The 24096-nt window shown below is 47.7% G+C and overlaps 1 protein-coding gene across 4 annotated transcripts; it reads left to right on the top strand.

Moving 5' to 3' along the window:
* Positions 1-1316: 1316 nt before the first annotated feature.
* On the top strand, positions 1317-6284 carry LOC129479693 (uncharacterized). Of its 4 annotated transcripts, none has more exons than XM_055273231.2 (3): positions 1317-1578; positions 3365-3476; positions 4314-6284. In XM_055273231.2, the coding sequence occupies exons 1-3, from the start codon at positions 1417-1419 to the stop codon at positions 4352-4354; spliced, it is 315 nt and encodes a 104-aa protein (XP_055129206.1). In that variant the 5' UTR covers positions 1317-1416; the 3' UTR covers positions 4355-6284. The 4 variants fall into 4 exon arrangements, with proteins under 4 accessions (XP_055129206.1, XP_063492691.1, XP_063492692.1 ...); XM_063636621.1 differs by lacking the exons at positions 3365-3476; positions 4314-6284 and adding exons at positions 1755-1898; positions 2711-3341; XM_063636622.1 differs by lacking the exons at positions 3365-3476; positions 4314-6284 and adding exons at positions 1755-1991; positions 2711-3341.
* The last annotated feature ends 17812 nt before the right edge of the window (positions 6285-24096 follow it).

The raw sequence follows: 24096 nt of genomic DNA, 5'->3' as shown, positions 1-24096 counted from the left end.
TCCCCTACCAGCAAAAGGGAGGTGCTAGTGCCCTCCTAGCCCAATTAGGGCAGGCTCCGTAGCTGGGTGGGGCTGAGTTTGTAGGAAAAGTCCTACTAGGCTGTGCCCTGCAGGGCTGGGCAAGCCAGGACTGATGGCTGGGCCAGGTGAGAAAGATTTCCTGCTGTATTTGCAGACTGAATATATGTCTGGGGCCAGGGGTGAGCTGCTGCCAGCACCATCTGACCTCAAGGATCCCCCTAGTCAACAAGCAGCAAAAACAGGAGACTCCAGAGGCTCCCTCAGCTTTGGAGATAGCTCTTCAAACAAAACTCAGTTTTTAGGGGTTAATCCTCAGCCCCAGGAGGAGGCAGTGGGCCTCCTCTGAAGGGCAGAGCCAGCAAGTGGGCTGAGACTAAAGGAAAGGCCCAAGGCTGCAGGCCTGAGATTAGTTTGGCAGCAGCTCCAAAGAGCAACCCTTGAATCGCAGGGATTGTCTGAGCCCTCAAAAGCACTGGCTGCCTCCCACCAGCCTAGCTAATGGGGCTGAGCTGCTGGGGCCACGACCTCTGTCTACCCGGCTGATGGTCTGCTGCTCTGAATCTCACTCCCCCAGCACCCAGCAGGACCAAGGGCTCTGTCTAGCTTATGTGCATCGTGCCCTTGCATGTTTTCAGCACCTACTATGAGCTCAGCATCACACCTCCCCATCCACCTGCCTCCTGTTACTCTCACCAGCACGCTCAGTCAACCCTTGGGCTAATTAGTGATTAGGTCTACAGTATGTATGCATGGTGGGATGCAGAGAGTGGGGTGGCCAGTGGGTGATGGGTATGGGGAGAAGAGAACAGGAGATAGGAGGCCATGGTCTGACCTTCATCCAAAGCCCGGAATCCCTGAGTCTGTCTCTGGCAGCTGTGAAACAGAGGTAGCATGGGATCTGAACCGTGCCGCCATCTGGGAGGTCACACACTCACAGCCAAATCCCCGGAAGGAAACTCGGGCTGAAATACATCGTTTGCTGAAGAGCAGGGCTGGGCACTGGTTTCTCTGCATTCTGAATTTCTAGAAAGGGAAGGGTCTCCGTTGCCAGGCGGCGTCTGTCACCCCTTCCCACCGCAGCCCCTCCAGCCCTCCACCCCTTCCCCTGGGAGACCCCCTGTGAGGACCCTCAGCAAACTTCTGCAAGGCCTGACGGCCCCTGGGTGCAGGGTGGTGTGGACGCAGATCTTTCAGGCCGAGGGGGAGGTGGCGGGAGTGTGGGCGTGGAGGTGCCAGAAGCGCGCAGCTTCCTTCTGCCTGCCCGGCTGTCTCCGCGGACCCCGCCGAGAGAGGGAGAGAAGCGCTAGGAAAAGGAAGAGAAGGAGCTCGAGCGGGAGGCAAGCGAGAGGCTCTTTTGCTCCTCCCAAAGCAGGGGGCGGCTCCACTGTGCTCCTGATGACCCCGCTGCCGCCGCCGTCGCCGCCCTGCAACCGCTCCCCGGGACCCGTCAGCGCTGACACTGATGACCCGCGGCGGGGGCGCTGGGCACGGGGTGCGCAGGCCACTGGCCGCGGGCTCTCGGGCCCTCTCCTGCCGCCGGCTTCCTCTGCTTCCGCGGTAATGACACTCGGCGGAGCGGCCGCCATCTCTTCTGGTACCTTCACTGGAGGAGGGAGGGGTGGGGAGAGCCCTCTGTCCACCCCTGCCCTGCCCTGGCGCTGGTTCGCCGCCGCCCGCTGCTCTCGCGCTGGTCCGCAGCTCAGCCGAGCAGCTCCCTTCATCTGGCCTCCTAGAGCCTCAACTCAGCCGCGAGAGGAGGAGCTTCCGGCGACCTCGGGCCTTCCCTCGGGGTCTGCGCGGCCCCTACCCCAAACCCGCCCAGGGAAGAGGCGTGAAGGGGCCGGCGGCGATGCAGAGGCGGGAAGCGCAGGAGGGAGGCAAGGCTGGAGAAGGGGACGCAGGGAGGCGGGGGGTGGATCCCCAGCATACTCCAGGAGCCGGCAGGAACCAAACCCCAGCCCGCCACACAGGTATCCCTGCGGACCACGAGGTGCCACCAGTCCCTGGTCGCAGAAAAGACGAAGGGAAGGCCCAGCTTCCCTACCTCTACCTCCCATGCCAGGCGCCCAGCCTGCTCAACTGAACCCCAAGCCGCAGGTTAACCCTGCTCCAGCTTCTCCCCTTGGCTGTGGGCAAGCTCCTTTTCTCTTCTCCAGTGAGAACCACCGCTCAAATTCGGAGAGCTTTCCTCCTTGGTGCTCAGAGATCCCAAGATGGGTGATTCTCTGCCAGGGGTCCTTAGCTACCCACTTTGGGCAAGGATGGACAGATGTTTTCTCAAGCTTGCCTAGAGCACAGCTTCTAAACAGATGAGCCCTCCCCACGTTCCCCGCAGATTGTCTGGCCTACGCTCCTTCGAGGAAATAAAGATGACGGTAGCCAAGATGCCCTGCTCTGCACAAAGGACCCTGGGCGCCCCATCCTTAATTCCCCTGCCTTATGCTTGAGATTAGCATATCCACCCAGTAACTCCTCTGCCCCAGACTTACTTGACCACTGCAGTCCACACTGACTCTCCTATCCACCAGAACTGTGCACTTAAAATCTGCTGCACACAATCCCATACTTGCTTGAGTCTGGCTTTGTTCTCCAATAGTTTCAAATGCCTGTTTGACTCCCCCCGCCACCCCCACAGAGATAAGGTCATCACAAGCAGTAACTACTGCTTTGCTTGTTTTGATTCCCACAGAGCCGAGCATAGATTGATGTGGCATAAGTGCTCAATAAATGCCCATGGACTTCGCTAATGGATGGACTTGCAGGGGACACTGCCCCATCAGGAGAGAAAGGTAGCTTTACTCTCATCTGCCCCACCAAGAAGAACCTAAGGTCCTATTTCCTGGGGGTGTCTCAAAAATCGGCAGAGTCGTTCTCCCCCGACCATCCCTCCTTGCCTCCAGTCCCCTCGGCCTTCTGGATCCCCGTGGGTTTGGAGAGGCCGATGCTTGTGGCTCTTACCAATATCAATTTGCAGTCGCCAGGATGCAACTTCGCCCTATGCTGCGTTCATAAATTAATCTCCTGGGATTAGATTCTGTGTTTTAGTAACACTCCTGAGGCATTGTATTTACACATTAATAATAAAAGAAAAAAAGTGAGACAAGTTCTGACAACTTTCAATAACATTCAGAAATAAAGTGCGAGGCACGGAAGTGTCCAAAGTTAATTAAAACCATTTGGTGCTGACGGGGGCTGGGGGTGTTGCCTGCCGAGCTCCGACAGGTGCTATTTCTGAAATGCAATTTCCCTGTCTATAATGTACCTGATGCCTGCAGAAAAGGAGAAACCGAAATAAACTGAACTGGCAGCATGAGCTTGAATTTTCTCTTGTTTTGTTTTACAGTGCCATGGACACTGCCAGAATTTGTCAAAGGTCCTAGGAAGAAAAGGCCCTTTTGCCCCTCCCCTCAGTGAACAGATGGTGTGTTTGGACTGTTGGCATTTGCTCCTCGTAGGTGGGATCCTGGAGGAAGTTAAGGGGTGCTCTGTTCCCTGGGGATGGGACAGCAGCTCGCCTTTTTACTAATAGCTATAAGGGACTGTCAGACATTTACCTGACTAGACCTTCACCTCAGAGCTCAGAAGGGGAACAGCTCCAGAACTAAAAGAGAGAGCCTCTGGCAGACCCCAAAAGACAGCATGTGGAGTGAAGCTGGGCTTCCCTGCCCAATCACTAGGATCATTTATTGCACAAATACCTGTATTTTAAGCTGCAGATTATTGTGAATTTTTGTATTTTCTTCATTTCCATTTAGTTTTTTTTCCAACTTTAGAATAGCCTTTCTCTAGATAACTCGAGGAGGCGGGAGACAGAATTTCTTTTGTTTCTGTCTTGAACCCAAAGGGACAATTGAGTGTCAGGTATGACAGGGATAAAGGGAGAAACTCAGAAAGAATGCTTTTGTTTTGTTTTGAGATGGAGTCTCGCTCTTGTCGCCCAGGCTGGAGTGCAGTGGCACGATCTTGGCTCACTGCAAACTCCACCTCCTGGGTTCAAGCGATTCTCCTCCTCAGCCTCCCAAGTAGATGAGATTACAGGCACGCGCCATCACGACTGGCTAATTTTGTATTTTTAGTAGAGATGGGGTTTCACCATATTGGTCAGTCCGGTCTTGAACTCCTGACCCTGTGATCCACCTACCTCGGCCTCCCAAAGTGCTGGGATTACAGGCATGAGCCACCGCGCCCGGCCAGAGGAATGTTTTGGGTGCTACACGGGCAACCCCTCATGACTATCTCCTCAGAGCTCTTTTCTTCACATTCCTGAGTACTTTGTGTTTTGTTTATTTAAGGGACAAATGAATCTCTTCCCACTCTATGGGATTTCCCTTGATTTTTATATTGGGAGTAAAAAGATGAAGCATGAGATTCTTCAGCTGCATCTCAAACTGCATCTAAACCCAGCACATCTCTCTCAATCTTTGATTAGGCCTGTTCATCTAAAAGAGAGACACAGGAAAAATGGAAATGGGACTTTGGAAGAAGAATGACCATCCACATTCCTATCACAGCCTGAGATTTCCTGCCTGATTGAGATTTTCAGTAGATGGCCCTAGGTCTAGTTTCCCACTTTGGACCTGTTGCCCTTGGCTCCAATAGAGGACTTCCAAGTAACTAGGAAGATTTCACCTCTCTTTTGAAACATAATGGACAAATGTGTTTCTTTAGGATGAGGGGTGCACCTGGCTAGAGTCAATCTTTATTTTCCTAAAATAACCAGGATGAAAACTCAAAATAAAAAGAAATACCTCATGGGCAAAACTCTCCCAATACAACTAATATAGACACTCAACATGGTTTCGTAGAAACTGACCCCTCTCCCAAATCTTATGTTTGTCAGAACTGCATGCCTATTTCAATCAAAGAAAAGTGATCTGATCTCTTCAGATGAAGGTGGGACTTGGAGATGCTGCTGCCTAGAGTTAACTTGCCAGAGAAAGGATAAGCATTTGGGAAGTGCCGGGATGGGGTATCAGCTGAGCAATGGCAGGTTCCCTTCTGCCAGTGGGCTGGCTCAGGGAGTAAACCTCCCCAGAAAGAATTTTGTTTCTCTCTAGAATCAAAGTGGGCAAAATGATCACCTTATTTGCCTGGAGTGAACCAGGTTGAAACTGAGAAGGCAGACATGGGTGTTAAGCCAGATGAAGTCATATATTATAACTAAACTATGTACCTGTAGCTTGCCTGGTAGTTTAAATTGCACCAAGTAGTTTACTCATTCTCTCTAAACAGGTCATAATAAGTGTTAGTCTGTGATCCACTATGGAGAGAGATTTCTGGAAAGAATAGAGGCAGTGGTAGAGGGTCCAAGGTTGTTATTTAAAGAGATGAATGTGGGCCAGGTGCCGTGGTTCACACCTGTAATCCCAGCATTTTGGGAGGCAGAGGCAGGAGGATTGCTTAAGGCCAGAGTCCAAGACCAACCTGGCCAATATAGTGAGACCTCACATCTCTACAAAAGATAGAAAAACTTAGCCAGGCATGGTGGCAGGTGCTATAGTCCTTGCCACCATGGGACTACAGCTCCTGTAGTCCCAGCTACTCAGGAGCTGAGGTGGAAGGATGGCTTGAGCCCAGAAGTTCGAGGTTGCAGTGAGCCATGATCATGCCACTGCACTCTTTCCTGGGTGACAGAGCGAGACCTGACTCAATAATAATAATAATAATAATGCAACACAAACTATCTTTTACCTCTTGAACAATGAATACAGTTGCCATGACTACATCTGTTTGTTGGTGACCAGGGAGGTTGCCAGTGAGGATTCAGGGTGGAAGTAGCCGAGTACCCAATACCTATTGTGAGATGTGGCCTGGGGAGCCCTGAGATTTCCTGGCCAGGCTCACTCACTACCCAGACACCCCCTTTCTGCATGGCAAGTCCCTCAGCCCCTCCAAGGCTCAATTCTCAGTCATCGGAGTAATCCACATCCTCCATCTTGAGTTATTCCTCACAAGGCCTGTAAGTTTTCCTAAAAGGAAGGGAAGACAGGGTTGAACCCACACAATTCTAGAATCTAGAATTTGGAGGATTTCTAAACCTCTTCTGTAAGTCAGCCCTTGAGAACGTGTAGATTTTCTCATCATTTGCAGCATGAGAGTCTGGAGTAGACTGTTTGGATTTGACTCTTGGTTCCTTGGGCAAGCTACTTAACCTCTCAGCTGTGTGTCAGTTTCCTTATCTAAAAAGTGTGGTTAATAATAACTGACCTCTCAGAGGTATTGAGAGGTTACTGTGATGATTAAATTAGTTGATTCACATAAAATGTTTAAAAGAGTGCCTGGCATTATTATTAATAGTAATAAGTTTAGCGTAAGTCTTGCCTGCCGATAAGGAGCTGGATTGAATGACTACTTCGATTCTATTTCTTGGCCTTCTCTTCTTCAGACTAGGTGACCCCAACTTTCTCCTTAGTCCTGAAAAATTTATCCCAGTCTGCTAAGGAAGAGAAAGCCCATGTGTGCACGTACACACATGCACCTACACAAACATTTACATACGGTTTTGCTCTTCTATACAGAATTAGTAGAGCTACTAAAGTGTCTAGGAACTGACCTGAAAGAGAAACACTGCTGGTTTTTTTGGTTTTGTTTTGTTTTTTGTTTGTTTGTTTTTTTGTTTTGTTTTGTTTTGTGTTTGAGACGGAGTCTCGCTCTGTCTCCAGGCTGGAGTGCAGTGGCGCAATTGCAGCTCACTGCAACCTCCACTTCCCGGGTTCCCGGGTTCAAGGGATTCTCCTGCCTCAGCCTCCCGAGTAGCTGGGACTATGGGCACACGTCACCAAGCCCAGCTAATTTTTGTATTTTTAGTAGAGATGGGGTTTTACCATGTTGGCCAGGATGGTCTTGATCTCTTGACCTCGTGATCTGCCTGCCTCAGCCTCTCAAAGTGCTGGGATTACAGGCATGAGTCACCACGCCCGGCCGAAACACTGCTTATTACAATTTATAGGTTTATGTTCAAAAAGTTGCTAATCTTATTGCTGTGAACCCCTGCCATCTCTAGTCCTGCCCACCTATAGGTACTGCAGACCAAATTACAGATACAGATTTGCCCGATTACTGTTCCTGTCTTGACCAATCCTAGTAACTTATTTGGGGCCCAGCCCCATCTGCAGTGGAAGGTCTATAATTGGCCTTGCTTCCTTAAGCTGGATACCCAGTGGGCCCAGGACTAAGCCTCATGAAGCTTTTAGAGGCCCACTGAGATTAACCTTTCTCACCAGTGCTCACCTTGTCTTCCTAGTGACCATGGCTGGCTTCTGTCTAGTTCTAGAGCTGCACTCTAATTCTCTTCCAGGGCTGTTGCCCTGACCTACATCTGGCTCTTTTAGAACTTTCCAGCTTATGTGTCCAATGCCAGTCCTTTTTCCAAATAAATTGAACTTTATCTTAATGAATATTTAATGTTCAACCCACCCCTGGTCCCTGGCTAGAATCATCTCTGAAATGTCTAAAGCTCTGCCACTACCTGCACCAGGAGAAGCAATGTGTCTCCACCAACCTAATAGTGACCATCAGCTTTGCTGGAGTTATCCATTCACTGAACTGAATCTATCAGCTTTCCCGAGTTCACTGGGACACTGATTTGGACCGGACACCATCACTTGTGAGACAGCGTTAGCACCAGGGTGAACACCGCCAGTACCCGACCTGCCTGTAGTTAGCTTCCTCCTCTTTCCCTACTGACCCACTGATTAAGTTGCTGCGTGCCCTGGGGCAACACCGGGGGAATGACAACTGAAAACTAAGAAACTAAGTACTATGCATACAATTTGTCTGTGTTCACTGCCCGCTTGACGTTTCTACTAGGATGCTTGCAAGACGCATCAAACTCAGTAGTCCAAGATCAAACTCATGATCTTCTGCCCAAAACCATACCCCCCTTCCATTCTGATACTCCTCTAATCAGTTTCCCACACTGCAACCCAAGTGATCTTTTCAAAATGCAAATCTGTTCATCACACACACACACACTTAAAACCCTTCATTAGCTCCTCTTCGTCCGCAGGAGAAAGGCTCATATCCTTAATACAGGCTCCCCATCCTGCGTGTTTGGCCCTGGATGCCTTTCCAGCTTTCCCTGGCCTCACTCTCCCTCTCCCCTGATACACTGCAGCCACCAGGGTCATGTTAGCATTTAGGTCACTCTGCAGAGAATTAGATAAAGGTGCCCCTTCTGGACAGCCCAGTTGGAAAAATGATGCCCTTTCCTCTAAGCTGATGCAGCGTCTCATGGGGGATCTCACTTGGCAAGAAAAGCAGGGCTGGATTTCAGCTCCTACTCTGCTTCCTCAGCCCAGCTGTGCCCCCTGGCCCACAGCACAGCCTGTGCTGGCCAAACCAGTCGCCTGCCTTCTTTTGGGTACCCCAAAATACACCACTTTCCCTCCTCCCACTGGCTTTTGCTGTTACTATTTGCTCAACCTGGGATACTCTTCCTCTCTTTCTATCTAGCAATCCCCTACTTAACCCTCAGATCCCACCCAACCCTTACATCCTCAGGAAAGCCTTCCTGATCTCTCCTTTCCAACCAGTTTAGGTTCCTTTGTGATACCCTCTCATCAGACAGGGCTCCCATTTCTCCTAATACTGATCTCATTTTGGAAGCCTACACTCATTTGTAGAACTAATGTCTGACACCTTCATCGTATTACAAGCTCCATTAGAGCAGAGACCATGTCCTTTTTATCTCTCTCCATTGTAGTCCCAGAACTTAACACAGGGTCAGGCACATAATAGTTGATCATTAAGTATTCATTAAGCACCTACTGAGTGCAGGCTGCTCTTTAGTAGATGGTAGTGTCTGGACTTTATAATCAGAACAACTTAAGCTTCCCAGAGGCATGATTAAGCACGTCAAAGAGGAAAATATTCTGTTCCACTTAATTATGCATTTTTATTTAAAAATAGAAGTCTTTATTAAAACAACAAAGCATAAATATTAAAGAATGTATTTAAATAACTTGTGTAATTTAGTGCAAGCTTTAAAGGTGCATAAACGCTGAAATGCAATTCAATGCCTTTTTAAATCGTTTTCTATCATTATCTCTACTTTATCTAATCTTGTCTCTTAACCCAGCTTGGAGGAGATGTAATTCATTCTGACTCTCCTCATTTTGTCTCAAAACCTGCTAAGGCTTGTCCACAACTCCAGCATGTTTCTGGCCTCCTGGGCTTTAGATCAGATTGTAGCAAAAGCCTCTGCAGGTAGTTTGCGTCTTACTCCACTGTGGGAGAGCTCCCACAGTTTTAATGGAGAAAGGTCCTTCTCATGAGAGTAAACATTTTGGATATCTATCACTCTTTCTCTTTGCTTCTTATCCTGGTACAGCAGAAAGAAGTCAGATCATTCAGTAACACAAGAGCATGGCTTCCATGCCACAATCCAGTGATGGTCATTCATTACCGTTTCCCAGGAGCTGGCTTCCGCACCTGCCTTTTGGAGAAACTCTTCATGTTAAAACCTGCTTCTCCATTGTCAGGGTTGCTGATCAATAGCTTGATCTAGTTACCAGTTAGACACCTATATAACTGCAGTTCCTCAGAACTTAATGTAGCAAACAATTAAGCTGATCCTAGCCGGGTCTACGACAGAACAAGTAGTGTAGTCCTACACTAGGTGTGGCCACCTGCCCACTGGGGATAAATGGCCCCTGCCACCCAGGTGGATCTGCTTCTGAGCTTAAACTTCCCTTCAATCTTTTTCCCGTGGCTGTGTGTTTACAGGTGCACAGAGAGAAGCCTGTGTGGTGCTGAAAGCTAGAAAATAAGAAGTCCATCCATTCACAGAGTTGCAAAGAGGCCATTAATGCTAAGCTTCAGCAGTGGAACACAGAAAATGGCATTAAAGGATTTACTTTTCATGACCATAATTCACAGTTAATGTACATTTGATGTTTAATGTATGAACCAGAGGTGACTTCAAACTTGCGGGCCTTTTCTAAATAGTGTTTTAATCTAAGTTTAAAAAAAAAGAAAAAAAAAGGTTCATACACTCAGTCTGTCAGACAAGAGGGAGGGGAAAAAGGCAAAGCTAGGTGTGAGAATCCGAAGTGGGGGCAGGCTTTTGTTCAGTCCTTTATTGAGGTTTTACCTCTAATCTCTCCCTTTTTGATGCAATTTAAGATTAAGGAAATGAAAGGCATGGCTGACTGTGAACGCTTTTACAAACAGGACAGCCAAGGGGCCCTCAGAAGACAGTTTTGTAAGAGGCTTTGGGCTTCAGTCCCTAGGAAGGATGAGGTGGGAGGTGCTACAGGGCCTGAGTGCATGGGAGAGTGGCCCTGAAAGGGCTCGTCTGTCTGCAGAGAAACTGACCTTCTGCATCCAAATAGGAGTCAGTGGTGGCCACCACACAGCTCAGTGGGAATCAGAGTCAGGTGAGGGAAGCCAAAAAGCATGATGGTCAGAGCAAGGGGTGCCATGCTCTGCTGGGAGGAGCCCCCAGATTAAACATGCTGCGTCCAGGGTCTATCATGTGATGTCACCTCTCAGGACAGTGGTTCCCTCATCCAGATAATAAGGTTCGCAGGCTAAATCAGTGATTTCCAATGGGCTCTGCTGAGGCCCTAAGGCACAAACACACCCTCAGGTGCTATGGCAGATACTGTAGGTGACTCACGTGGAGAGACCCTGGCCCTTGGCCCTCGGCATTTTTCAACAAGAGCAACTCCACTCTTTTATAATGAAGAGTTCCACGTAAGATTTTTTATACAGGGAAGTTTCCCAGTTAAAGATACAAACACTGAAAGGTAGGAGATCAGCTGATCCCTAAGATCCTTTCCAGATCAAGTCTAGAAGCGTAGATAGGTAGAAAAGACACCTACATGGGCCACCTCAAGGAAACAGTCCTCCAAAATGGGCAGCAGAAATAAGAGTAGCACCTGACAGGTTGCAATGTGGTGGAGGGGTCGAGAGTGTCTCCTTGGAGCCCAGTTTATCAATTTCAAGATGATTTTCTGCAGTAATGCTAAGCTGCTTCAGGCCAGGAACAAAGTGAGCAGATAGTCGGGGTTTTTTCCAGGTAAGTTCAGTGGAGAGAAATAGGAAAAAAGGAGTTGAGGGTATCTGCAAGGGAATTGCTTTGTAGAGCTGGGATGTGAAAAGAAAGAAAGGAAGTGAGAGAATTTAGTGGAGTGCAGATGAGGGAAGAAAGTCTTTTTATCAACAAACTGTGCATAACTTCTAAAGTTCTCTTTAGCCCTAACCCCTTTATGTTTTCATGATTCTATTCTGTCTCTTAACGTGGCTGGACAGTGGAGAATTCACCACAGGAGGAGAGAGCCAATTGGAACTAGGCAAGTTAATAGGAGCTTCCAAATGGACTGATGGATAGAACCCATCAACAGAAACCTTGGAGCAAGCACTCCTGGAGATTCGTTGATTTGTTCTTTGTTCATTTATCCAGCACATTTTTGTTGAGTGCCTACACTGTATTTGACACTGTGGATTAAGGATCATTAAACAGATAAGTAGGGACTGTGCCCTCACAACCTAGTGAGAAATTTCAAAGCTGAACATTTGTTACACATGTGATGCATGTTATCAAAGTGGAGGTGCAGACCATTCAGGGGGTATAACACAGGGCACTCACTCATTCTGGGAGCACAGGGCCTTCTCCCCTGAGAAACTGCCTGGTTCTGGGGTCAGTGTGAGAAATGGAGGGGCTCTCAAATCATTGTTGCCCTGTGTCTTCTAACTCCAAGCTGCTCTCTGCTCTTCTCCTCCTGCCCAATCCCAGCTCTGGTTTCCCTGTTTATCCAAGAAGAAGAAAGGGCTCCAAAGGGCTGTGGGAAGGGGGAGAGGGCAGGACCACCTGCAGCCTGCTCCCTCCCTGTGAAAGTCTCGCCAGCCTTGTGGAATGTTGTCTTTCCGTAGGGCTTCTTCCACCTAATTCTTCAGAAGGGATTTCAAGGCCTTCTACCAACCATGCTTCCCCTTCGCCTTTTTAAAAATTCCCTTACTTAGATTGCATTAATAAAACCATATCGTCTGGATGAAAGGAGAAGATGAACCTGTTCTAGTATGTGAGGGACAAACCAGACTTGAGTATTGTTTGCAATTCTCATATTCAGAGAGCCAGAAAACACGACTGATTTTAAGGAGGGTGGCCAGGGGGGTGAAGGAACTTGGAAGCATGGCTCATGGAAAACACAGAGCACTGGAATGTTTCACCAGAAGACATAGGGTGGCATGACAACTCTGCTCCAAAGCCTGAAGGACTGTCCTAAGCAAGAAGACAAATGCCAATTAATGCCCCAACATAAGAGCAAAGGTCAATGGGCTAAAGTTAAAATAACAGATTTTTTAAATCTCAATATTTTAGAAAAAGGAATTTTATGAGAATTGCTGGAAATGGAGTGGAGACCACAGGGGATTGAGAAGTGGTGAGTTCTCTATAGGAGAAATGCAAGCAGTGGCTCAACGGCCATTTAGCAGGGATATTTTTAAAAGGAAGACAAAACTAGGTAAAGTAATAGGCTCAGGCTCTTTAAGACACCACTCACCCTTGGCAGCACATGATTCTCTGTGCAAGTCAAATTAATCTGGCTTCCATCCTAAGCCTTCAGTCGTTGTCATCGTCTTTCCAGGTTGTCTCTACCAAGCCCTCCAGAAGCCCTTCAAGACCTGGTATGGGAGGAACGTCTCTTTGGGGGCCCTCAGAGAGCCTCTCTGAGCTCTGGCTCTGTTCTGTCCACCACAGTGTCTGCCCAATTATGGCATCCTCGTTCTCCCCAGCTGAGAGCCACTGAGCACACTGGGCCATCTATCCATCTCACTGTTAAGTGCAGAAAAGAGAAAAAGCCTAATCTCTTCCTACCTCCTCTCAATAGTTTGAGGCTTATTTCCTCTCAAACTTCAAATCTTGCCTCCAGAAACCACTGACAAGCCACTGACTTGCCTCAGCAGCACACACGTCTGTCAGCTCTAGAAGTTGATTGTGCACCCCAGATTAAGAAGAACTTGGGTTTCCAGCCTGTCTAAGTTGGTTCCCACTCATATCACTTCAGGTGCAGCTCCCTCATATGCTACAGCATGTGGTACCTTTAAATGGCAAACTTTTCTAAAAAGGCAGAAAGCAAAATGGATTCAATCCAGGAGAACTAATCCCGGAAAATCAAAATCTTCCACATGGGGGTGATGATAAACAGATGCCTCTCATCTCGACAAATGAAAGGTCACCGACAGACAGTGCAGAGTAATTATTAAATAACTTCTCCCATTTGTTCAGGATCAGTAGCGACCTCATTACCTAGATCCAAAGACAATATCTCTAAATCCTGGGCATGGATCCAAAAAGGTCATTAATAATAGGAGAGTCCCCAAATTTGCAGGAAAAGGAAACCAGTTCTAATTACAGAAGCAAAGTATTCCACCCCAACCCTTTACATCAACAGTTTGCAAGTTAATAACAGCAATATGGATTCCTCAGGCACCACTTACAGCCACATGACCAACAGCAGCCTGGTTAACCCAGCCTTTTCTCTGCAAACTGGATGGGCCTTTGTATGTCATGGGCAGAGAATCAAGCCGACTTGAGGGTGGTTTTCTTATTGTCCCTTCTCATGGCTTCAGGCCAGAGGCCAAGGACTGGAGCAGAGGCTCAGATTCCTGGCCCTTTGCCCAGACAATTGGACCTTAAGAAAAGCGAGGAGGGGCCAGGTGCGGTGGCTCACGCCTGTAATCCCAGCACTTTGGGAGGCCGAGGTGGGCAGATCACGAGGTCAGGAAATCAAGACCAACCTGGCTAACATGGTGAAACCCCGTCTCTACTAAAAATACAAAAAATTAGCCGGGTGTGGTGGTGGGCGCCTGTAGTCCCAGCTACTCGGGAGGCTGAGGCAGGAGAACGGCATGAACTCGGGAGATGGAGCTTGCAGTGAGCAAGATCGTACCACTGTACTCCAGCCTGGGTAACTGAGTGAGACTCCGTCTCAAAAAAAAAAAAAAAAAAAAAAAGAAGAGCGAGGAAAGTGAGGGATAAAAGACTACACATTGGGTACAGGGTACACACTTCCTGGGTGATGGAAACATCGCAGAAATCCCCACTAAAGAACTTATCCATGTAACCAAACGCCACCTGTTTCCCAAAACCCTATTGAAATTAAAAAAAAAAAAAAAAAAAAAAAAAAGAAGAAGAAGAAGAAGAGGGAGGTGAAGATTTAGGTCACCTTGTGTCAAAGAGCTGCCTTTAGTCCCAGCCTTGGCTCTCCAGGCACCCTGGAACGAGAACAAGCCTACCCTGGAGGTTTGGATTAGGAGGGTAGCTGCTCTTCTTACACCATCTTGTTAACCTGTCAGTCAACAGGCACCTTCTGCTTCCTCAAACTGGCTGCCTCTGACTTTTGAACCAGGAATCCCACAGTCCCCAAAGACAGACTAGATTTTGCTACTTATCAGAGGAAAGACAAAAACCACAGCAATCTCATTTCCCTGCCTCCCCTGTTCTCCACCTCTAAAGCAGTACAGCATAGTAGTAAAACATGTAAGAGTTCAGGCTCCGGAGCCAGACAGAGCCAGTGTAAAGCCTGTCACTTACTGCTGGAGGGCTTATGCAAATCTCCAAGCCTCAGTTTCTCACCCACAAAATGGGCATAACAATTTATGGTCTAAACAGGGACTCTCAGAGTAAGAGGCAGGTGCCCTCAATAATTACTCTGAGGCAACAGGCACGAATCAGAAGGAACAAACCGTGATGCATAGTTACTTTCTTGAGGAGGGTCCTATGAAGATCAAATAAAGAATATATGTAAAATGCTTATCACAATGCCTGGTGCATGGCACATAGAAATCATGCTGCATCAACTGGTTGCAGTGGCTCATGCCTGTAATCCCAACACTTTGGGAGGCCGAGACGGGTGGATCACCTGAGGTCAGGAGTTCGAGACTAGCTTGGCCAACATGGCGAAACCCTGTCTCTACTAAAAATACAAAAATTAGCTGGCCATGGTGGTGCACGCCTGTAGTCCCAGCCACTTGGGAGTCTGAGGCAGAAGAATTCCTTGAACTTGGGAGGCAGAGATTGCAGCGAGCCAAGATCATGCCACTGCACTCCAGCCCGGGCAACAGAGCAAGAATCCATCTCAAAAATAAAAAAGAAAAAGAAAAAGAAATAGTGCCGCATTGACATCACTATCCTGCCTTTCCAAACTCCCAGACTGCCAAAAGCTAAACAGCAGCCCGGATGGATTACCCAGGGGCTGCTTCGATTTCCTAGACCCCATCTCACTTCCTTTTAGGCCCTTCACCATGCTCACTTCACACCTAGTGGTGCTGCCAGGATGTGTCACTGGGGGCACGTGGGATGGCTACCCATCAACATACAATGTCGTAAAAGCAGAACCATTTTGGGTCATGGGGTGTCCTTGGGAAACAGGCTGCCATTCCCCATGTTAAGTCTGAAGGATCACCACACAGCCCGTTTCAGGGTTAGTTCAGTGAATGGATCTGATGAATCTGATTAAGCCCTGAACATCCCATTTCCACGTCACTCGGCCCCGTGCTTGAGGGGCACCAGGCTCTATGCAGGGGCGGCCCTAAATGTACCTGATAATTAAAATAATCTCTGCCCTGGCTGATTGCTCTCCCCATTACTCTCGCCCATTACTGGAGACGCAAACAATAAATAATTTAATAACCCAGGTTGAGTACACTCTGGTTCCAAAACCAAGTGTTTTAATTCTCCAGTGTGCCTGCTTTCAGCATTACTGTAATTCCATTTCCCTTCACTTGACTGGGCCTTTTGCTGCTTTTTAGACTTCTCGTATTTCTCCCTAAGTTTTCCCCACGGGGCCCTGACAGCTGCATTATAGCAGGGCTGGGCAGCCAGCATGACATCACTCACTACTCAAGTCAGCAGCAGCAGCAGCGCAGTGGCATGTACTCTTTAGCCGAGCAATCTGCCCTGCGTCTCGATGGCGATGGAAATCTGTCCATGTGGCCGAAGGCAGGACTGCTGCCCCAGGGAACCTGGGTCCTCCCTTTTCCCCTCCATCTTTCTCTTTCTCCTGCCTGCTTTCCTGCAATCTTCCCAGCCCTGGTGATGGGGAAATGCCTGAAAAGGGAGAAAGGCACTGGAGAGGGTGGCGGGAAATGGCCCCTATCCCTCTCCCTGCAGAGTTGGGTCAGGTCTGACTCCTCATCATACTCTCATCCTGGTGCTGAAGGAAAGATCTCCCTGACTCCCAGCTTTGGCTGAGGCCTAGGAAAACTCAAGCCCCATAGAGAGATTAGATTCTGCTACCTTTCGAAGGAGCGCCAGAAGCACGCATACTCTCACTCTGGCCAAGAGAAATCTCCCCGCGTGGCCCTCCCACCGCCTGCCCCCACCTGCAATCCTTCCACCTTTCGGAACAGCAGCAGAATATGCTGATGTGAGAGTCTGGTGCCCTTGCCTGAAGCTGAGGGGGGCCAGGGAGCAGCAGCTGCAGGGGAGGAGCAGGGGTAAAAGGAAACGCACCAATGGAGCTTTCGTTTAAATAAAGAGCAGGGAAGCATTGTGCTCCATTGATTACAATTTTTTTTTCTGAATGTTGTGACATTTGCAGGAAGGCTAATTTATTCAAGCATGGAAATCTTTAAAAACTTAATTATTTCTGTGATTTTCCATGCCTTATTGTTTCGAGTTCACATTTACTTTCATCCTTGTTAATAAAAAATAAAAAAGTGGGGAGGGGCTGGACAGGGAAGAAAGAGAGAGAAATGATCTTACAGAACCTCCCAAGACTAGATGCTTTCTAGATGCTCCATTCTCCTGCACGAGGCTTCAGGGGGTCAGGGCAAAAGGGAGGCAGGGATGTGTCCTCTCATGTCAGGATCCAAGTCAGGCTCTGTCTCCACTAAGATTGGTTGGGGATTAATGCAGACCCCCTGCCTAATCCTCCAGGCACTGTGGCACCTGTAGCAAGCTTAGGTGACTGTAAACCCTGGCATGATTTCATATAAAATAGTGCTGACGGCATAACTGTGATGAGTCTCCCCCAAGGCAGACTTGGCTCTGCACTTTATAGGGTGTCATGGGGTAGCATGATGGGGGAGTTCTGGAGTCAAGCTTGAAATGCAGATAGCCAGGCCCAATTCTCTATGAGGTCAGTTCCCAGAGCCAGATGTCTTTCCCGGGCAGCTGTGGTGCTTAGAAATAAAACCTTGAACCTCATCAAAGATAGGATTTTCTCCAGCCTGGGCCCCAAATCCCTAGAAGTTGTGCTCATTCCTTTCTTCTAAAGGGAGTCCTAAGAATGCTCATGTACCCTCACTCAATTAGAGATTGGGTAATGCCCCTGCCTGAGCCACTAGAGACTGTGGATGACTAAGATGGCAGAGCAGGAGTGGGATAGAGTCAAGAGCAGACCAAATCAAGAAACACAGATCCAAGAATTCCCATTAGAAAATAAAGTCCACGCTGGCAGGAAGAATATGCAGAGACTATTCTGCAATAAACATTCATTTATACAAATATACACATAATAATAGGTTTCTGTGGTTAAGTTGGTTCCCGCCCCAGGGTAAGTGCATCGTGGGTTGACTGGAGAGTGAGTGGGAAGGAGGGAGCACTAGGATTTCGTGTGAGGACAGGGTATGGTTGGGGTAAAAGGAAGCAACACCTCTCAAATAATGATGCGGAAAGACTGAGAAGGTGGGACTTAAAGCAACGCCGAAGGCTGGAACCCATCCAGTATCCAGGCTGTGCTCACTGCCTTCCTCACGGGGTGTGCCCTGCTGAAGCCTTTCCGCAAGTGATCCCAACTCAGAGCACATGACAACCAGAACTCTCTGCTGAGGGTCTCCTCGGGTTTCCTAAATCAGTGCTTTCACCTTCATCTCAAAACTGCCTTATTGAGGAAATACAGTCCCCACAGACGTCACCGGAGTACCTCCCTTTGATTGAAAAGAAAATATTCCTATTGAAATATGGTGCCATGTAGCCCACCCCAAACATTTAATGGACTCTGCTTTGTCCAGGACATCAGACTCGCATCCCCTGCTGGGGCCAGAACCCAGGTCATCTGTATTCTGATGACATTTGCACATATTATTTTTAAGTCATTAGTCTCTGCCTGATATTGTGAGTCAAGAACTTTAATAGGAGAAATTTATGACTTGTCTCTTCCAATCAACATAAGAGTTCACGGCGGTGTTCAGTGCATTATACTAATGGATATTGCTTTCAACTGAGTGTTGGGTTTAAAAAAACAAATCCCGCTCAAATTCATTAGCCTGTTCCTTCTATCTATTAACAGAAGCGGCGGCCATTGCCCTCCACCCAGGCCGTGTGCTAACCCAGTGGGTCTCTAGATGTGGTTCTTCAGAGGCCTCCAGGTGGTCTGCCAGCTAATTCAAATGGAAAGTTACAGAAAAGTGCCTTTTCTTAAAGTGCAACCTCCAGAGCAGATTTGAACCTACATTAAAAAGGCCCAAAATGAACATTTTCAAAATTATAAGCTCAGTAATGGTTATTTACCCAGGCAAAAGTTTCCCTGGGCCATTACAAGGTTTTTGTTGTAATAAGTGAGTACTAGTGAGGTGCCCGGAACCTGCGGCCTTCTGCTGCTGAGGACTGGCGGTTGGGATGTCTGGGGAGCCCTGTCTGTGCAGGCTGTCTGGGCATCAGCCTTAAGCAAGGCAACCAAAAGGTCAAGGTTCAGAGAGAAGCAGCTTCAGCTGTCAGTCCATCCATTTCTTTCCAATAACAGGAACGCACAAAGAAAGAAAATAACAATAAGAAAAGCAGATTGATGAAGATGGGAGAGACATTCATCAACTGGTTTTGTAGAAACAGAGAGCTGGAAGGCTGAGGTCGTCTGACCCACCCACCTCCCCTGATCAGGCTTCTCCCGCTCTTGTCAACACAACATGAACACTGAACTCGGTACCTAATGGCACATCACCCTGTGCATGGGGCACAGCCTGCACACTCTGTACAGTGGTGACCCAGACCCTGCCTTGTAAGTGCTTGTCACCTAGAGGAGCGAGCTCAGAGCTTCTGTGAGGGAAGGGGAAAAAGGCAACATTCAAACAAAAGGCTCTCTGGGCATGTTAGCCCTTGGTTGAATTTCTGCCAGGACGACAAGGAATTGGGAGCAGAGGCTACTCCTCCAAGTCCTTGGGAACCTCAATTCTCTGCAGCACCCCTCTTTTAGTGTCTCTTGAACACACCAGTGCTCTTCTACAGGTCGATGGAAACCTGAGGTGCACTGTGTGGGGAGGCCTGTTAGCACTCTGACACCATCACAATCATGGGCCCCTCACTAGGCTGCGTTGTCCCCAGGTTGGCTCATGAACCTTCCACTATCCTGTTCTTTCTTCCTGCACATCTCACTTTGTCCCAGCAATGATTAAGCGTAGCTCCTCACATTATCTTGCCCTCCTCTGAGGACCCTCTGCATTTCCCATGTATTGCCCACTTTTTCTACTAGAATGAAATGGCTCTTTGCCTTTTTTCCATCAGACACATACCCTAAACTGTAGACTTCTACACCTTCTTGATCTCGCCCTCTTCATTCTCCCCATTCCTCCATATGGGATGCTCTCAAACTTTAGCATGCATCAAAGTCAACTGAAGGGCTTGTTAAAACGCAGAATGTTGGACCGGGCCCCAGAGTTTCTGATTCACCAGATCTGGGCCGAGGCCTGAGAATGTGCATTTCTAATGAGTTCCCAGGTTGTGCTGATCCTGCCGGTCTAGAAGCTACACTGTGAGAACTGCCACTCTGTATCTAGCATGAGTCCCACCTACTCCTCTCCGGGAAACCTTGGGCACGCTCGCAAACTTTTGTCTGTGATGAGTGCATCTTGCCCAAGGGGCCACACTCCCCTTATCCCTGCCACAGAATCTTATCGGCCTTGCCTTTGCCTTCCCTTTGCATTCACTGAGCCCAGTCCCTGCGGCTTTACAGGCTCCGGCCACTCCTGAGCTGCCATCTCCACCCATGCATGTGGCTTCTTGCCTTTTGCTTTCCTCTCACTCCCTGTGTTTCCTCACATCCATCTCTGTCTGCCAGATTCTCACATCCAGGCTTCCTCTGGCATCTATCCATCATCCTCATCCATCTCACTGTGCAGATATTTACAATTTCTAAAGCCCAGTGTGTTTTTATGATTCCTCCTACTTCAGCCAAACAAGGATTTTCCTCTGAAACATACAGTTAGGCCATGGGGTTAGGGAAGGAGGACACTGTACCCATTTGGAGTAACCCCTTTCAAGGCTGTTTATTTGTCAAGAACAAAGAGTGGTTTCGGCAGGGACGGAGAGCAGACACAGCAGTGCCATGCTCTTGACCACCTGTCCTACTCAGGGACACACCAGAATCCCAACGGATGGGTTAGGTCCTACTGATCCTTTTTAATTGTATTGAATTGACTTGGAAACTTCTCCCAAAGGCCTTACCATGGGTATTTATTTGTAATACTCAAGGACCAAGGAAAAAAAATTACATATTTTTTCCTAAAGCATAAACCCTTGGTCCCTGGAAAGCAGAATCATAGAGGATCGTGTTGTGAGCACAGACTCTGGTTGTGGGTTTCCAGGTTTGAATCCCATCTCTGCCCCGACCACATATGTGATCATGAGCAAATACTACACCTCTCTCAACATCGATGTCCCCTCCTGCAAAATGGGCATGACGCCCCACGGCAATGCCCAGAGAATTAAATAGGATTACATACCTAGCACTTAACACCTGTGGCTCACACACAGGACTCAGTAAATGCTACGAACATTAGTATCCTCTAGGTGTGCCACATTCTGAAGCCTCAGAATCTGGGTACAGAGACTGTACCCGGATTTGAGCAAAACCATGGATGGGTCACCTTCTACCCACGGACTGACCCACCCCAGACTAGAGGACCCTGGGTTTTCTCAGTTAGACAATAGCTATTCCCCATTTTGCTCTGAGCCATCAAATCCCCAGCACTTAACTTAAAAGCTTTGTGCTTTGGTTTTTGTCTTGTTTTGTTTTTTTTTTTTTTTTAATAGAAAAAAAAAGTCCTATTCTTGTCTGTCCAGTGCTTTTCCAGCAAAATAGCAATTCAGCACTAAGATTCTCCTGGGTCAGCACAATGTGTGTTGCCGTGGGAGAATTTGGGGGAGTTTGAGGAGGCCCTAATGAGAAGGGAAGTTAGGGGTTGTCTGGGCACTAGCCAATTTCCCAGGTCTCCTGGAGATTCCTTAGGAGTCATACTTCCTCTTTCCTTCTACATCCCTTCTACTTCCTGACACCCATGAAATTCTCCCATGAAATTCTCTTGCAAGACAAGACAGAGGTCTCAAGAGAAGTCAGAGATAGGAAAAGCATTTCTTCCAGCCACAGCCTGCAGTCTGATGACCAAAAAGTTGCAACCCTCCCATGGACACTGGAGCCATTTCTCTGAGGGTCTATCTTCTAGGAATTCTGTGCCTGCAGCTTCCATAGCAGGGAAAACATAAGGTTAGATCACCACTTCCCCAACCATCACCAGGGCACTCTCGGAATGTCTTGTCCGCAAGGACTTGGCTCACCAGCCATAAAGAAGTACATGCCAAGACCTGTTGGCCACTTTCCACCCTAAGGATGCCTCATTCTTATCTCTGCTGTGTCTCCACTAGCACAGCAGAATGTGATGGACAGAATAAGAAGCCTGTTGCCTTGTATTAGCCAGCACAGGCAGACTCAGAAGGGCTGGGGAGCACTTGTAATGCAGCAGCCCAAAATCAAGCCCTACAAAAGCATGGTGGTGGAAAGAACACAGAGAGTGAGGCCAGACAGGTTTGATTTAAGATCCAGTCTCCACCATTTTGATGAATTGTGCAAGTTACTTATCTCACTGTGCATCAATTTTCTCATCTAAGAAATGGGGATAATGACTCCTACTTCACGGAATTGTTTGGGGAGTATATATGTTTCATAAAAGTACTAGCGTGGGTGCTGGGTGCAGAGTAGGCGCCTGAAACTCCACAGGGCTTGTCCAATAAATTGGGGCTTGTGATTATTTAAAATGGGCTGCAACACTGATAAGTTTCTCTGATGCCAGAGTCAGAAAAAAGGTCAAATTCAGTGCCTGAAGTACCTTTAGCTACAACTGGCCTAAGCAAGCTGGAAAGCAATTCCCAAGTTATCCGGGCTGCTCTTGCTCCTGCCGGCTAATCCCTAACTGCATTTGTATTCCTTTGCAGCCAGCTGGCCTGTGCATATGGAATACATTTTCTTTGGGTGTCTCACCATTAGCGTTTTCATTTCTGCTTAGCATCAGGGGCTTTGCACATCGCTGGCCTTCCAGAGTACTAAGCCCGTCTTTGTGTAGGCTCGCTTTGTTCTCTCATTTCCTGATCAGCCAGGAAGCATTTCTGGGCAAGAGCTTTTGGAGGAGGGGTTTTGCCTGGCAGCTTCATACACTTTGAGATTTGGAGAAGGATGAATCAAGTACCCCCTCATACACAGGTCTCCTCTCTCCCTCTCTGTACACATGGCTGCCTGTGGATTAGATACAGCCTTCTTTCCTCCCCAAGTTTTCTAAGCTCCCACATGTAGATCTGCTAAGCTCTGCTAATAAACAAAGAAATTAGCTGCCATGTTCAAAGCTTATGCTATCAGTCAGCTGAGCATGACTCTGAAAAGGCAACCTTCCACTTAAAAGAATATAATAATTCACAGTGCTGGCAAAGGTGCAGTGAGATGGGCACTGTCATAGCCACTGATTAATGAGATTGTAAACTGAACACTTCAGGTGGGGGGAGTTGAGGGGGGCAATTAACCAGCATATAACAAGGGCCTTTGAAACAGTGATTCCACTTCTAGGAAAGTGTCTCCTAAGGAAACAATCAGAAATGTGGTCAAAGATTATTGTAATACAAAGATGTTCATTGCAGTAATGTTTACAATGGTGCAAATTTGCAGGAAATCTAAATATCCAGTTATAAAGATTAACTAAATGTATATAAATGCACAAAATTGAATACCATGAAACTATTAAAAAAAGATATTGTAGAATAATATGAAAGGGACGGGAATAGGCTCATCATATAATGTTAAATGAAAAAAGAAACTATAAAAATGCGAATACAATATGACTCGAATTTTATTTTAAGGTATGTATGCACAGAAAAAAAAAAGACTGGAAGGAAATTCCCTAAAATATTAACAGTGATTACCTTTGGTGGTATGATTGTGGATAATATCCTCCTTTCTCCTGTAGGTTTTCTACATTTTCTTTAACAAATATGTACTACAAATCAGAAAAGAATGACAACCATGTAAACAAAAGTGTTGCTTTCCTCTCCACGGTCTGTGACCGCAATAGAAAAGCTGGCTTGCTCCAAAGAACCATCTTCAACCCTGACCTCTTAAGGCACTGCAGAGAAGATACTATCTGGTCCCAGTTGGCCTGGTCTGCTCCCTGACAACCCTATGATCAAATCTGACGAAGCCTGGTTGTCTAAGGGGACAGAGCTGGCCTGGCCATGGTCTCCTGCAGCCGGGCACATCCAGGAGACTTTTCTAAGCCTCCTGTTAGCAGGCTTTCCTCCTGTCTCTTAGGTCACTGCAGATTGATTCATCTCACTTCACTGTGGTTTACAATTTGCAGTTCTTGACCCTGACATTCTCCCCTGGTGCTGGAGCCATGTTTCTGCAATACCGACAAACCAATGGCAGCAAGCAGAGAATCGGCTGCAAGCCATGTAGCCTCATGGCCTCCCCAGCAGGCTCCTTGCCCTCCCACTTCTCTTCTGTCCCTATCCAGCATCCACACACAAGGCTGCTTCTTTAAGGAGCCCTATGGGGTCCTACTCAAGATATGTGGGGAAAGGGAAGGCAGGCCTGAGATCTGGCCAATGGGAATTCAATTCTGAGCAGCAAAGGTCCTTATCACTGGTCAGACTAAGAAACAAGAGGCTTGACTGGAAGAGTCTGCAAGGTCTGGGATTTTATACATTATATTTCAGTGTAGAGCAAAGAGCTCAAAATTTCTGGCCCAGATTACCATACTAGGTGAATTCAACAAGCCAAAAGTCCGGGCATCTGATTTAAAATGGGCTATTTGCAGAATAAGCATTTTTATTATACAAACAATGTCAGCAGAAGATGCCCCTGGGAGTAGCGT

Source organism: Symphalangus syndactylus, chromosome 3 (assembly GCF_028878055.3).
Source record: "Symphalangus syndactylus isolate Jambi chromosome 3, NHGRI_mSymSyn1-v2.1_pri, whole genome shotgun sequence".
Lineage (NCBI taxonomy): Eukaryota > Metazoa > Chordata > Mammalia > Primates > Hylobatidae > Symphalangus > Symphalangus syndactylus.
The sequence above is the reverse complement of the archived record's forward strand: the minus strand, read 5'-3'. Positions and strand labels throughout refer to the sequence as shown.